The following is a 15,764-nucleotide window of genomic DNA, read 5'->3' on the forward strand; positions in this document are numbered from 1 at the left end:
TAGCTAATCTCCAAAATATCCTGAAATCCTCACTAAACTAAACTAGTCAAAAACGTTAGCCCACTGCTAAAAAAGAAGTTAAACTCTAAATTACCCTAAAAAACCTAGGTAGATAACAAATTAGCCAAAAACGTTAGCATGTAGCTAAAATATTGGCAAAACTCCAAATTAGCATAAGTAACCTCAGTAGAAACCAAATTAGCCAAAAAGCTAGCTCGTTGCTAAAATACCAGCTCAACTCCAACAAGGCAAAAAATTCCTTCGCAAACTAAATTAGTCAAAAACGTCAGTATGTTGCTAAAGAACTGTAAATTAGAAAACATATTGGGCTTTAAAATACCTTTAACTTATTTTGTTAAAAATAATCTAAAGGAAATCTAAAAAAAAAATTAAAATTAACTTTAAAACTGTGAATCAAATCGTGGCTTGACTGAATCATTACATCCCTAGAACTAATTCATAAAGTGTTACAGCAAATCCATCAGAGCGCAAACTTTAAAGTTTATTTAACGTTAAACAATATAACTTTAAAGTAAACTCCAGAAAGGTTCTGGAATTTACTTCCCAGTGATTTTAAGTCTGTTAGCAGTTTTAACCTTTAAAAAAAATGACAAAGTCTAAGTTGTACCAGCAGCAAGAATGATGTTTTAAAGGGTTGATCCGATGTGTTTTATCCTTTTGATGTTTTAATGTAATTTTTAACATTAACTGTTCCCATTATTTTATTCTCATTTTTGTAAAAAAAAAGCCAATCTGAGGACAAATGGTGCAAATTAGCTTCTGCTACAAACATTATGAAACTGCAGCTTTATAGTACGTCTATGTTTTTAGATCTGTTCCTATTCAATTAATCAATTCAAGATCAACAAAGATCCACAATAGTTAGAAGAAGAACATGTATAAATCTGATGCTGCAAACAGAACAAACTGTGAGTTTAATCTCTCAAAGCGACAGCGGTAAATTCCAAAGGGACGAACACATAATGAAAAATTCAGCAGCGCATTTATTATTAACGATGAAGTCACACCACAAAGGCGTGTAAATCTGGTCCTGGCTGACCTGGCTCTGCTTGAGCGTGGACACCAGCTTCTGCAGCGTGATGTTCTCCTCCTCCAGCTCCGTGTAGTCCTGGAGCAGCCGGGTCTCTCGGAACTTGTACTCCTTGATCTCCTCCCTCATCCTGCTGCGCTGCAGCTCCAGGATCTCGTTACTCTGGAGACGGGATGGAAGAAGGAGGAAGAAGAGAATTAAAGGTGAAGAAGGTCTGGAGGTCGTCTAACAAGGACACTTACCTTTCTGATCTCTAATATTGAGGCACTTTAAAGAAATGCAGCTATGAGCCATTAAAGAGGTGAATAGTTTTTATGACTACAAAAGTTTTGAAAATAATCAAAAAGAAAAAAAAACTGAGCAGACGTATTTTAAGATTTCAGGAAATAAAGAAAAAATACATTTATTTTGAAAATCTAAGAAGTTTAATCCATAATGGTGATATAATCGGACAGAAAAATATCAGAGATGTGTTCTGAGGTCTGTGGATTATTCCACATAATTTAATATTAAAGACCCTCTCCACTGATTTTTTTCCTTTTTTGTGTTTTTAACATATTCGCGCCACATTTTTCTGATGGTGGATGATAAATATAAAATAATTTGTAAGTATTTCCTTATTAAAAATCGTCTTGGATCAGGATTAGATGAAAACCAGAGGTTTGAAAAAGCTCGGGTTTGTGATGCAGCATCTGACATGGGCGGAGCCAAAGTCTCCACTACCAATCGGATGATTCCACTTGCAGACCAATAGATCCATGAACGTCTTTGTTTGGAATCTGGATCTAAACTGTACGGCTGGATAGCTCCGATATTGAATGACATTTTCTTAAATGTTTGTATTTATTCTCTATTTAAAGTCCCATTAGTTGCCACACACATGTCAGTTAGAGCAACTTTATTTATATTTATTTATTTTTGTAAATTTGTAGTCTAACAGGATAAGATTTAGAAATTCCAGATGATTAAATTAAATGATTGTGTTCGTGGTTAGAACATCCCGTCGCCGCCTCAGAGAGGACAGCCTTCTTCTAAATGAGCCTCCAAACAGATATATTGATTTAGTTTGGCGTGCTCCTGCATCCTTGATTTATGGACTAACTGTAGGACGTTTGACATCAGACGGCGGCGGCGTTCAAACCCTCCGGTTTCATGAATGAGGCGTGTCCTGTGGTGCTCGTGCGTTGAGAGCAGGCGGTCTCTGTGCACATGTGCCGAGCTCAGGGCATTTCACTTATTCTCTAGCTTAGCTCCGGATTTGCCCCCCACAATGGGGCAGCGTCTGTGGCTGCGGCGTCTGACCCCAGCTCGAACTCACGTCGCTGCCCGACTCTGTGGCTGCAGACGTGCACGCCTGCAAACACAGTTTACTCTGCGGGACGTTTCTCTGTCGGTCGCTGAGAGCCTCAAACGTCATAAAACTTTTATCACGCCGTTGGGAAAGTTTACTTCAGTTGTAAGAAAGTCCAACAAAGACTTTGTTGAATCTGGAGACTCATCGACTCACAAAACTACTGATAACACACAAAAATGTAAAAACAGAGGAAACAAAAAAACACAAAGTCAGACCTGAAAACAAAGAAGGATTCTGACTTATAGACTCTCGACTAAAGCGGTAAAAACAGATAAATGCAGCATGATTGTATATTCCATTGCTCCCCCTCTATAGTCTGATAGAAACATGTCTCAGGCCCGGCTGTCATTCTGATTGGATACAGTCTGTCTGTAGGCGGGAAATGCTCAAACCTGTACGGGACACCCAGGTGACAAAACATTGGACAATATGTCACGACTTGGGAACGTGTTGAAATCAAGGATCCCTTTAACTTTAACCTGCTACCGAATGTGGATCGGTACCTTAACGCCGTACTGAATGCAGATCTGTACCAGACGTGGATCAGTACCAGTTCCGGATGCGGTATAGGTGCCGGACGCAGTTCCAGACGTGGATCAGTACCAGTTCCGGATGCGGTATAGGTGCCGGACGCAGTACCAGACGTGGATCAGTACCAGTTCCGGATGCGGTATAGGTGCGAGACTCCACCAGACGTGGACCAGGTTTAGGGTTAGGGTACTGGGTTATGGTTCCGGCCACGCCTGGTACCGTGTTTGACAAAACGACTGGACCTCTGATTTCATTGGAACAGCCAGCACGTCAGGACAAGATGAGTGAGGACACCCAAAACGTCCATTTTTGAGGAGTCGGGATCCTTCACTGATTAGTGACTTCAGAATGAGAATGTGTTGAAATCAAAGTTCCCCAACCTCTGTGCAGCAAACCGGTACTGGGAAGTGAACTGCACCGGTATCCTAACCCTAACCTTGACCCGGTACCGAATGCAGATCGGTATCCGGACGCGGATTGGTACCAGACATGGATCAGTACCAGTTCCGGATGCAGTATCGGTGCCAGACGCGGCTTAGGGTTAGGGTACTGGGTTAGGAGGACAAACATTCTGACCCTACCCTCCATTAGAGGGCGGGGTAAATGGACACTCCATAAAGCCTCACCGGAGGAAGGGCCCCGGGACCACCCCGTCCCGGGAAGGTAAGTGAAATGATTAAGTTTAGGGGTTCTGGACCGGGTTAGGATTAGAAGAACCTCCTCCAGGAGGGATGCTAATCCAGGGGGCAAAGGGCAGGCGGGGTACCGGCCGCATCCCGAGGTTCGATCCGCGTTCAGTCTGCGTTCAGTACCACGTCCGACAAAACGACTGGACCCCTGATTTAATTGGAACAGCCAGCCCGTTGAGCAGGCCTGGTCCTGGGCTTAGGCGAGCTCGGCGGCCGCCTAGGGCGCCATCTGCTGGAGGGGGCACCAAACTGCAATGATTTTTAAAATTTTTTTAAAGTTTGACACTCCACTCATTTCATGTAAAGTATTAAAAAGGGAACAATTAAAACAATAAATAAAATAACTCAAAAGTTTGACATGATCAATAATTTTGCCCGGTGGTGCGCCTCTCCTTGTTGGTGTGTGGGGGCTGCTTCTTTAAAACTTTAAGGTCAAAAAAGGAAGGAAGAGAAGGAAAATCGGACTCAAAGCCAAAAACCACCTTACATGTGTCGGGGATATCCAAAGGAAATGTTGAAAGAGGAGAGTCAGAGGGTGTGTAGTGGCGGGCAGCGAGGACGGGCTTACATTTTCTTTGTCTACTTTAAGTTTGATTCTTTTGATTGCCTAAAAAAAACCAAATTCTTATTCTAAACTGACAGTAAAATCTTATTTTATACATAATAGTAATAAATCTGTAATGTTACTAAAAGTTAAGTAAAAAAATGTAGAAATTTACATCAATTTTAAACATTCAAAACACTTTACTTTATGCTTAAAACACAATAACAGCCATAAAAAAATGTAACTGACTTGTGCACTCACTAAGGGTTTTATATAGGTGTAATTTATCCCTAATAGTTAATCATTTTCTTCTTTAAACCTCTACAAACACTGAGAAAATACTCTTTTCTGTTTCCATGTTGCAAATGATTTATAGCAAAGACCAAACAATGCCTTTTTTTGTTCCTTAGCTTCTATTGTTAGTAATGGAAACAGCCATAAATCACTGAGCGGCGCTCACCTCCTGCAGCTCCTGCAGCAAAGCGTTGAGCCTCTCGTTCTCCGACTGAGTGTTGGACACCACGGAACGGCTCAGCGTCACCTCCGTCTGCAGCTCCAACAGGCGGCCCACGTAGTAGGCCTCTTTGGAGGCGGACTCCTGCAGGAGCGTCTCCTCGATGGTCTCCCCATCTTCAGCCACTTTACGCTGGTTGCTATACGCCTGGCCGAACGCCTGGGTAAGGTGAGGAGAAGTAAAATGAGAAAAGCTGCATTTCCTGTGATAATGCTAAGGTGAATGCTTTTTGCTGATAGTAGTTGCTGAAGATGCTGAAGCTTGTTGCTGAAAATGGTGACGCAATTTCCTTCAGATGCTGAAGGGGTTTGCTGGAAATGCAAAAAAATCCCTTATACATGCCAATTTTGTAAAAATATTTAATGTGCTGCCTAAATGTTAGCTAAAATCCAAATTATCCTAACAAAACCTCAGTAAATGCCAAATTAGCCAAGAAGCTAGCTTGTTGCTTAACTAAACTCCAAAACAAATTTCCTCAGTAAACTAAATTAGTCAAAAATGTTAGCCTAATGCTAAATTAGAAGCTAAACTCTGAATTGACCTGTAAACCTCAGTAGACAACAAATCAACCAAAAACATAATAATGTTGCTTAAATATAAGCTAAACTTCAAATTAGCATACAAACCTTTGTAGAAGCTAAATTAGCCAAAAAGCTAGCTTGTAGCTTAGAAACTAACTAAACTCCAAAATAGCCTAAAATTCCACAGTAAACTATATTAGTCAAAAACGTTAGCATGTTAATAAAATAGAAGTGAAAGTCTAAATTTGTTTTAAAAAACCACAGTTGATAACAAAAAAGCCAAAAATGTTAGGATGTTGCTAAAATATTAGCTAAACTCTACATTAGTAGAAAAAGAATAAGTTAATGTAGAATTAGGAAAAAATCTAGCACATTGTGTAAATACTAGCTAAACTCCAAAATAGCCTAATATTCCTCATTCAACTAAATTAGTCAAAAACGTTAGCCTGTTGCTAAATCAGAAGCTAAACTCTAAATTGGCCTATAAACCTCGGTAGATAACAAATCAGAAAAAAACATTAGCATGTTGCTAAAGTATTAGCTAAACTTCAAATTAGCATAAAAAGCCGTAGTAGATGCCAAATTAGCAAAAAAAAAACTAGCACATTGTGTAAATGCTAGCTAATCTTCAAAATAGCCTAAAACTCCTCAGTAAACTAACTTAGTCAAAAACGTTCTGTCGCTAAAATAGAAACTGAACTTTAAACTGGCCTATAAACCTCAGTTGATAACAAATTAGCAAAAAAAAAAAAAAAAAAAAAGCTAGCTTGCTGCTAAAATACGAGCTAAACTCCAAAATAGCCTTGAATCAATCAGTAAACTGAATTAGCCAAAAACGTTAGCATGTTGCTAATATATTTGGTTAACTCAGTTACAATAAAACATGAAAACATATCCATGAATATATTTAAAGGTTTGTTGTTAATCTACTTAAAACTTTGACATTAGGAGACTTCCTCATTCATTTCGTATGAGGCATATTTTGCTTAATATTTCAAAAACTATAAAGTTTATAAATACCAAAAATACAAGCAGTAATGTCCTGAACAAGGAAACCGTTTTAATACAAATAATGCTGCAAGTGTGATTGAGTTTTTAAGTGCTGAATACGTATAGAAAGGAGCATTAGAATCATTATAGTGTGAATGCTTATTAAGCAATCACACAATTATGCTCTGCAAATTTCAATCGTTAAATGACATTTTTTCCAGTTCTGGGCCTTGATCAGAGCTTGACTTTCACCACTCAAAAATACCTGCTGTCAGTCTGTATGCGGGTGATGTTTCATTTGATCAATAGACACAGTGTTCCCGTTTTCCTGACACAGGTTTTCACGGCCGCCAGAGCTGAGCTGTCATGAGAAAGGCGCTGAGGCTCGATTGGGAAAATCAAAGCAGGCATCAACAGAACCAACGAGGCCGATCGAGGTGGAGCCACTCGATCCGCCTTCTGCGTTCTGGAGCTTCATGGGAAGCAAAAGTGCTGCTGCCGTTTTTTTTTCTTTCTATAAAAGTAGATAGAATTTCACTGCACACTCTGACATCCATGCGATGCTTTAGTGGCTCAATAAATTCTCTGAACCATCCCGGATTTTCTCAGCACGTCAGCAGGAAGACGGGATCCGGAGCTGGCTCTCCGGGAGACGATGGATCAATGCAGCCGCATATGGAAAATAGTTACAGCAGCAGCATAAAGATATGGAAGAACATAGGAAACCCACAGCTGCAATTAGTCAAGCAAAGTGTATTCCCCTCAAACCAGAATGTTGTATTTGAATAATGTATGAAGTTTATTTTGTATGCAGAAAACTTAATCGCAACGTGCAGCTGTTGATGATTCAAACAACAGAACAATAAGAAAACTGGAGCTAAAAAAATCAAAAAGAAGCTTTATTATGATTTATTATAGTATATTTGTACTGTTCTAGGCACTAAAATGATGAAAAATTAGATGTTATCCTGATGAATAAAATAGAATAGAATAGAATAGAATAGAATAAAATAGAATAGAATAGAATAGAATAGAATAGAATAGAATAGAATAGAATAGAATAGAATAGGATGCTTTGTTGCAATAAAAAAGGAGCACAATGATATTTAAGGCAGCCATCATGTCAAAGTGCATTAAGGAAAATAAAACTAAGAAATAAAGGAAATTCAAAAGCAAATATATGTATGTACACAATGTCTCAGGAGTCTGATGGATTATGGGTAAAAACTATATGCAGTGATCATCTGAAAAGGATACATGACTCACTAACTTTGGAGAACCCGAGAATAATTATTTTCTGGGGCATTAAAGTGATTTTTCATTTTGGGCAGCAGCAATTAGCCAAAAAAAGGAATTAAATTAAAATAAAACAAAAAAACAATATGTAAAAATTGATCCTGGGAGTTCTCCAGAGTTAAAACCATTGACAGGAGAAATCCCTGGAGATAGCAACCCTTCTTCCCCTCTTGTGCTCCAAACAGGAAGTACCCGCTGGTTCCAAGAAGGCCACAACCCCGTAGACCGCCATTGAGAAATAGACAGTTATTACTCAGTCAGAGTAACCATTCTTTCTCTGATACATTCTTCTTAACATTTTCTTTCTAATCCCAATTTTCTTCTCAAAGATGTTTTTTCTTTATCCCGAGTTATTCAAGTTATAAACTGACCAATCGGATGCCTCAGTAAAACCATGTGGCCCCACCTCCAACATTTGATTGACAGATTCTCCTGAGCCGCTTTCAGTGGAAGGGGTGTGGCCTTCCAACAAGCCTGATTGGCGACTGTAAATCCCCTAAAAACGTGACTCAGACCGACTCGGACCAATCACTGGGGTCTGGTTTCAAAATGGCGGCAGCGTATCAGGAAGCCACATTGACAGGCTTTGGAGGTAAGGCTGTTTCTGTGGGTGACGTCAACACCTCGATATGTCCAGTGAAATAATATATGTCTGTGGTTAAAACTGTGCAGTAAATGCTATGGAAGAACAAAACGGAAATGTTTTTAATTTCAGCCTATTTTTGACTATTGACTGTATATGAGAACTGGACTGAGTGACTCCTCCCCCTGGCATTCCAAACAGAAGGTACCCGCCAAAATCCCATAGACTTCTCTAGAGAAATAAACATTCTATTTTTTATTCATGATTTATTTTTGTAATTCAATTTATTCAAGTTATAAGCTAACCAATCCATTGACTGTATACGTAAGAACTGGACATAGTAAGTGTTGAGGTCCACCACAGGAAATGCCTTACCTCCAGCCCTCGTGAAACCAGGCCAGAGCTTTCTCCGTCACTTCCTGATAGTCTACCGCCATGTTGGAACCGACTGCCGTCCCTCGACAGCGATTGGTCGGCGTCGCTCTGAGTCACGTTTTTAGAGGAAGTTCTGTCACCAATCAGGAGTGAGCTTGTTCAAAGTCCACCGAAAGAGGCTCGGTTAAAGCTGTCAATCAAACGTTTGAGGCGGGGCCAGTGGGAGCCACATGCTTTTATCTGATTGGTTAGTTTATAACTTGACTTAGTTGCAATGAAGAAAAAATATCTTTAAAAAAAATAGAATTAGAAAGAAGATGTTAAGAAGAATGTTTATTCTGACAAATAAAACGATTTGTGTTTATTGTTTATTTCTCTTTAGAAGGGATTTTGACCTTCTTGGAACCAACAGGTACTTTCTCCCCGCCCCTCCAACCTCCCTCTTCTTCTCTTCCAACAGAGAAAAAAAAGTTACAAACATAATCAATATAAATAAAGTTTAGCATAAAATACAAACGGGTTTATACTCAACAAACTCCTCTTGTGACAGTAAAATCTGTCGAACACAAAAAGCTCTCAGCTCGAATCTGTTTGCTCAGCGGTTGGACAGGACAAGTTAAAAATAATTCACTGTTTCGTGACATCACACTTACTCGGTCCAGTTCTCATATACTATTGATGCATTTAGAACGTCAGGGAACCAACGGATTAACATGTAAACAATAGATTGCATTTGTCAACATGAAGTCAGACGTTTGATTCAAACCGAGGAGGTGATATTAATTCACCGTAGAGAGGGATAATTAAACCGATGTCTTGAATGACAGAGGAGATGTTAGCATATGAATGAGAGGGAGAATATCCAGTCCTGTAAGAGGCATGTAAACACAAAACCATCCCTCAGGGATTCGCTTGGGGACGACCAAAAAAGAACAAATCAAAAAAAGGGAAGGGACGTCGTCATTTTTCCTCCCTCCCGGTCTCTTTCTCCACACATCTGTTACTCCTTTCTTTCTCTGGTCCCCCCTCCCTCGCTGAGCCCTCTGTTGCTCTCCGGGGAAGCACAGTGGGATTGCAGAGAAGGATGAGAGGAACAAACCCGCTGATTAATTCTGCACACGGGCCGGCTGAATGAGCCGGTGTTCTCGCCCCTGGACGTCCCGTTTAAGCCTCGCAGCGAAACATCTGAGCCCTGCAGGTGGACAGGAGGAAACTGACGGGTTTTCTGGCTCCGCGTCTGTGTACGCCCGGGGGTTGCCAGGCAACCAAGGGAGATTTTAGGGGACAAGAAGCAATCTGGCACCCAAAGAGCGGAGACAAAAGTTCCTGTTGGTGCTCATTTCAGCTCCATTTGAATCCCCAAATATGAACCCTTTACCACCTGAGGCGTCGACAGTGACGACTAAACACAAAATCTTTAAAATACTGGAAATTTTTATTTGTTAATGCGATAATTTCAGTAGGTTGTGAAGGAGAAAAGCGGCTTACACTGGAATTATCGTATTAACAACTAAAATATTACAGTAAATCAAATAAACATGCTCTGGTGTTGAAGGGTTAAGAAATAAAAAAATGTAACATAATGTGTTTATGAACTGATAACAGGAAAGATTACAGGAACTTAAAAAAAATGATTTTTTTTTATTTAAGTTGTTGCTAAACAGGCTGGAGTCTGGAGTCAAATCCGGATCAGATTAAAGTGAATGAAAAACGAGATTAAAAATTTGAAAAACAAAATTATAATTTAAAAAAAAGGAAAATTTGAAAACAGTTTTAAACTTGGAAATACATATTGAAAACTTAAAGAAATGATTTAAAATTAAAAAAAATTGAACATTTTTAAAAAATAATAATGAAAACTTGAAAGAAATATAAAAAAATGTTTTTTTAAAAAAAGGTAAATAAAAAAATGAAAATTTGAAAGCAGTTTTAAAGTGGGAATTTGTAAAAAAATTAACATAAAAAAAATACTGAAAACTTAAAAGACATACTAAAAATTTGAAAAAAATTAAAATGAACATTTGAAAAAATAATAATGAAAACTTGAAAGAAATATTTTAAAAAATTTAAAAAAGGCAAATTTGAAAAAAAAAATGAAAATTTGAAAGCAGTTTTAAACTCGAAAATACATATTGAAAACAATAAAATTGAACATTTGAAAAAATATATAGAAAACTTGAAAGAAATATTGAAAATTTAAATAATTCCTTCAAGTTTTCAATATCTATTTTCAAGTTTAAAGCAGCTTTCAAATTTTATTTGATTTTTGTTGAAATTTACAATCTGGTTTTTCATTGATTTAAGCTGATCCTGAGGTGACCTCGTACCGATGATGAATCAGAAGCGACTCATCCGACTCTGAATGAGAGCAGATGGTTTCATGAAAGCTCTCCTCCACAGGATGAGCCTCGCTCCTCCACGTCCTCTCCTCCATCTGCGAGCTGCTCGGAGAAAACGTCGGGGAGTTACGACGACTTCCTGTTTACTCCTGTTTGCTTTGCCTCCATATGAAGAAAAAACAGCGACAGAAGTGTGTTGTGTAGCAGTGATGACACCAAATGTTGTGTAGTGATGCAGCTACGACTCTGAGGGTCTCCTGCTGTAGAGAATATTAGGATTTTCTCAGAATAATCTGAGCATTGGAAGCAACATTGTTTGTTTTAATAGTGGAAGTCCAGACAACGAGCTCTCTATGAAAATATTCATCCCTGAGGCCGAAGCAGGAGCAGTGAGGGGAGGAGCAGTCCTCCCCTCTGAGTCCATAATGAGGACTCCAGCAGGATCCACTAGAAGAAATGATGTATTTTTGATCAAAGCTTTCCTTATTATGGGATGTTTCATCTGTGAATCTGTAAGGAGAGCCGGCGTGGACGGGAGTCAGACGGAGGAAGATGGACCTCCAGAGCAAAACTATGATGGAAAACAAGTTATAAGATACTAATGTGTTTTTTTGTTATTTTGAGTGTAAAAAAAGGAAATAAGACGACAGTTTTTGACATTTTCCAAGATGATCTCATCTGTAATCTGATGCCTTTGGAGATCTTTCTTTGACGTCTTTATGCTCTTCACTGGGGTGCACAAACTCATAATCGCCCCTGTACAAAAGTAGATGATTTTTTGTTGTTCAGAGAAAGTAACCAAGAGTTTTGGTACTTTTCCAGGAGCATGACAGAACCAGAAGAAGTGAATAACCGAGTGAACTTTAGTGATCTACAGGTTTTCTTTCAGAATAAAAGCTGATGCTAAAAAACCTCACTGGGTTCTGTTGTCATCAGAGATCCTCCTTGTTACACAAAAACTACAGTTTTAGTTTTCCAGAAAGAAGATCAGTGAATATTGATGCTTCTGGAGTGTAAAGGTTTAGTTCAGCTCGAGTGGAACATGTTTTTGTCATAAAGATAACATAAAACATGCTTTTATTGTCACGATCCACCAGAACAATGAAATCGGAGGAATCACCAATTCAGTGCAAAAAGAAATGTAACAAAGTCTAGAATAAAACATTTCAATTTGTACAAAAAGAAATGTGCAAATATAAAGAATTTCCTTAATAATACAGAGAGCAGATTTTAACATGGAGGTGAAGTGTCGAAGAGATTGGAAGAAATGACGAGGACGCAGGTCTGAACATGTGAAGTTCTAATAAATAGACAAGATAATGTGGATCATCACGTTGAGGATTTATTCCACAGAGAGAAAAACCGAGATGAGACGCAACGGTCCTCCAGTTAACCTATAAGGCTCTGAATGGTGTGGCCCCATCCTACATTAGAGATCTCATAGTTCCTTACCAACCAGTCAGAACACGCCGTTCACAAAATGCTGGACTGCTTGTAGTTCCTAGAGTTTCTAAAAGTACAGTTGGAGGTAGAACCTTCAGCCATCAAGCCCCTGCAGGGGAGAGAGTTCAGTTCCCAGGAGACTCGTCCATGCTCCTGTTCCTGCCAGTGGACCTCGCCTCAGGCACGTCTCACATCCTCAGCTGTTCTTCAGGCCATCTGGATAAAGCTCATCTGCTACACTATTTAAAACATGTAGTTGTAGAGTTAGATAAGCTAATCTTTCTTTAACAGTCCTGGTGATTCTGGCTTCCAAGACGAACGTTAAAACACTTCGTCAGGTATAATCCTCTTATACGACAGTCACTTGATAAATTTAAACATTTTAGACGATAAAAATAAAGGAAACATTTTCTCACTGGCCTTGTTTGTGGGACAATTTGATTTTTTCTTTTTACTATTTCTTTTGTTATTGTTCTTGTTCGGGAAAAAAATAAAAAGATACATATAAAACGTACCTGGTTTAACATAATCGCGATTAATCACAACACAAAAGTCTGATTAATCTGATTCATTTCTTTAATTGATTGACAGCAATAATTAGAAATAAATGACAGGACAAGTTAAAATAAATAAATAAATAAATGATCTAAATGTGTGTGATTTCATACTGTGATTGTTTAAATATAGTAAGTGGTGAGCAAATACTGGGACTAAAAACATAATAATTGCAATTAATCGCGATTAATTTTTTTCCAAGTTTGCGATCAATTAGTTAAATATTTTGATTGATTCCCATCCCTAGTTTTTACCAATAAATAAACAAATAGATAGTGTAGTTTTTATCTTTAAAGTTCAACTGTTTACATCCTCCATCTCCTATTTTGAATAATTGATGGATATTTATCCATGTAAATATTCTCAGAAGGTTTTGTTTCACTGATATGGATAAGCTTTAATAAACTTAAAAATGACACGAAACCCAAAAGATAATGGAAAAATGAAAAAGAAATGACCTTAAAAATCAAACACTTATAGGCTGAGGAAATATGGAATGAAAACAGGTGTTGACTGTTTACTAGAACCTGATGTGACAGATGAACAACTCATGAGAACTTGACTAAAATGAAGGAATATCTCAGATAAATCAAACTAAAGTCTTCAATGTTCGCACGGATTATATTAGGAGATCCTTGTTCTTCCAGCTGATCATCTCCATGTACGTTAATGTTAATAAAATTATTAATTAACTTATATAGGAACCCCTCTTACATTAATATCTATGAAGCTCATTAATATCAGAACAAACATCAAGGTTAACTATTAGAATATAAAGTATTTGTACATATATATATATACATGTCTAATAAAATCTGATGTAAAATTAATTCTCTCTTCAGAAGAATCTGTGTCTAAAACAGGCATATATTTTATTTTTTTCCTAACTTAACTGCAGATTTGATTTTTTAGCAAAATAAAACTTTTGAAAACTCTAATCTCAAAATAAAGTTCTATTTTTTGACTGAATAAGTGTTGTTTTCCAAAGAGATGCTTCAAAATCCGCCTCCAGAATAAGACATTAGGGCTGTTTATGTGGAACGTCAAGCTGGCACATTTCGCCCTTTAACAAGGACGCTGAAATGTTGTCCCCATGCGCTCCTCAGCCACGGGGAAAAGTGCCAAGTCAAGGGATCTGTCATCTATAAAAACACACAAGCCGCCCGTCGCCACAAGTCAGGGGAAGCTGGGGAAGCTGGGTAATCACAAGCCAGCAGGAATGGAGGACAGCCGCGTGCTGTGATGACTACACAGTCCTAGAGAGTGTTAGGACAAAGAAATACATATATTTGAAGGAGCCACACTGTGGTTCTCTTTCAGAGTAAACTCTATCCACATAAATGATCATATAAAACAAATTATTTATGAAATATGAGTCATTTTTGTGGACCGTTTTAATACACAGAAGTAAAACGACTCGATCTCTGAGGCTCCGCCTTTCGCTCCTTGTCAGTCCCGCCCATTTCATGATGTCATCTTTGAGGATGCCCATAAATCAGGGGGTCAAACTGAATCGTACCAAAACACACCTGAGGTCGCAGGATAATCATTTGTTGAACACTAAAACTAAAATTTTAAAACTTTAAAACCGTCACTTTTTAAAAAAATGATGCGCTAGATATTTAGCATTACCTGTGATGATGCTAGTGCGAGTGCTGTGAGAGGAATTGGGCCGCTGAAGTTGCTGAAATTGATAGCTGAAATCACTGAAGCTCATAGCTGAAAACGCTGAAATTGATAGGCAGCTAAAATATTAGCTAGACTCCAAATTAGCCAAAATAAAACTTAGGTTAGGCCAAACAGCTAGCATGTAGCTGAAATATTAGCTAAACTCCAAAATAGCCAAAATAAAACTTAGGTTAGGCCAAACAGCTAGCATGTAGCTGAAATATTAGCTAAACTCAAAAATAGCCTAAAAAATCTTAGTAAATGCCAAAATAGTCCAAAGCGAAGATTCTTCCTGGAGGGGCGGTTCACATCGTGCTGATGTCAGCTCGTTTCCAACCGCTCGTTTTCGTGGGTGTGGGAGGGGCTGCTGCAGACAGGCAGGTTTTTAGAGGATTTCTCTTTAATCCATGAACGTTCTTTATAGTGAGGAATGAACAAATAAAAACACAATAAATGTTTTTTCATGGTAAATGTGTGTAATCCATATCTGTTTGATCATGAGTGTGCAGACGAGCTGCAGCACATTTTAAATCCTTTCCTGTAATTCCCCCGAGCTCCAGCCTGGAGAGGACAATCACAGACAATAGGAAGAGTGATCTGGTTCCAGCTCCTCCTCACCGAGATGCTTTCAGTGCAGAGAAGCCCATCATCCCTCCACAATACCTGCTACGACGCTAAACCCAGAGTCTCATCCAGGAAATCCTTGTTTACAGGAAGTCCACAGCATCCTTACGTCTTCTACTCGTTCAAAGATGTTTGGAACATTTCCCAGAATGCCACCTCTGGTCCGATCAGTGCTCCAAGGAGCAGATTGGTTTTTCCAAATCCCCCAAAGGCTTTTTTATTTCTTATCTCCGCCCAGCAAATCCATCTCCACTGTCTGTTCTCCACATTTAAGCTGGACTCAAATGAAAATGCAGAGCATCAGCTGTTGACACGGAGATAAACAACATCAGAAGTCGGGATACAAAGACGAGGAAGTCGGGGAGAAAACTCCCAGACGGCTCAGAGCAAAGCAGCTGAAAGTGTGTCACTCTCCTGGCTCCTCCTCTGAGGGGATCATGAGCTAGTCAAGCAGGAAAATCCCACAACCCCCTGTGAGATGTTCCACCACGCCAGTCTATGCTGGAACACACGAGGCCTCTGGCTCATTTGAGCTGACATTCACTCTGGAGTCCTGCTGCAAGTTTGAAGAGAGAATGGGAGTCGTCGCCTGGAATGAGGAGAGAGGCTTTAACGCTGCATGTTCTCTGAGAGTGTTAATGCATCCAGACGGATGGAGGGAGCGGGAGAAACACAGCTCCGGAGAGA

General features: G+C 38.9%; 1 protein-coding gene and 1 long non-coding RNA gene across 7 annotated transcripts in view; one reads left to right on the plus strand and one right to left on the minus strand.

Annotated features, from left to right (window-relative positions):
• Positions 1–15,764, minus strand: part of bicd1a (bicaudal D homolog 1a) — a 41,088-nt gene that overhangs the window by 14,256 nt on the left and 11,068 nt on the right. For all 6 annotated transcript variants that reach the window (XM_024281219.2, XM_024281222.2, XM_024281223.2 and 3 more), the window contains exons 2-3: positions 4,630–4,842; positions 1,061–1,213 (exon numbers count right to left, since the gene is read on the minus strand). In XM_024281219.2, the coding sequence (XP_024136987.1) occupies positions 1,061–1,213; positions 4,630–4,842 (366 nt within the window). The remainder of the gene's footprint in view (positions 1–1,060; positions 1,214–4,629; positions 4,843–15,764) is intronic.
• Positions 4,772–7,572, plus strand: LOC118598897. Its single transcript, XR_004948124.1, has 2 exons — positions 4,772–4,851; positions 6,532–7,572. It is a non-coding gene; the product is annotated as an uncharacterized LOC118598897 (long non-coding RNA).

This window comes from Oryzias melastigma, linkage group LG6 (genome assembly GCF_002922805.2).
Source record: "Oryzias melastigma strain HK-1 linkage group LG6, ASM292280v2, whole genome shotgun sequence".
NCBI lineage: Eukaryota > Metazoa > Chordata > Actinopteri > Beloniformes > Adrianichthyidae > Oryzias > Oryzias melastigma.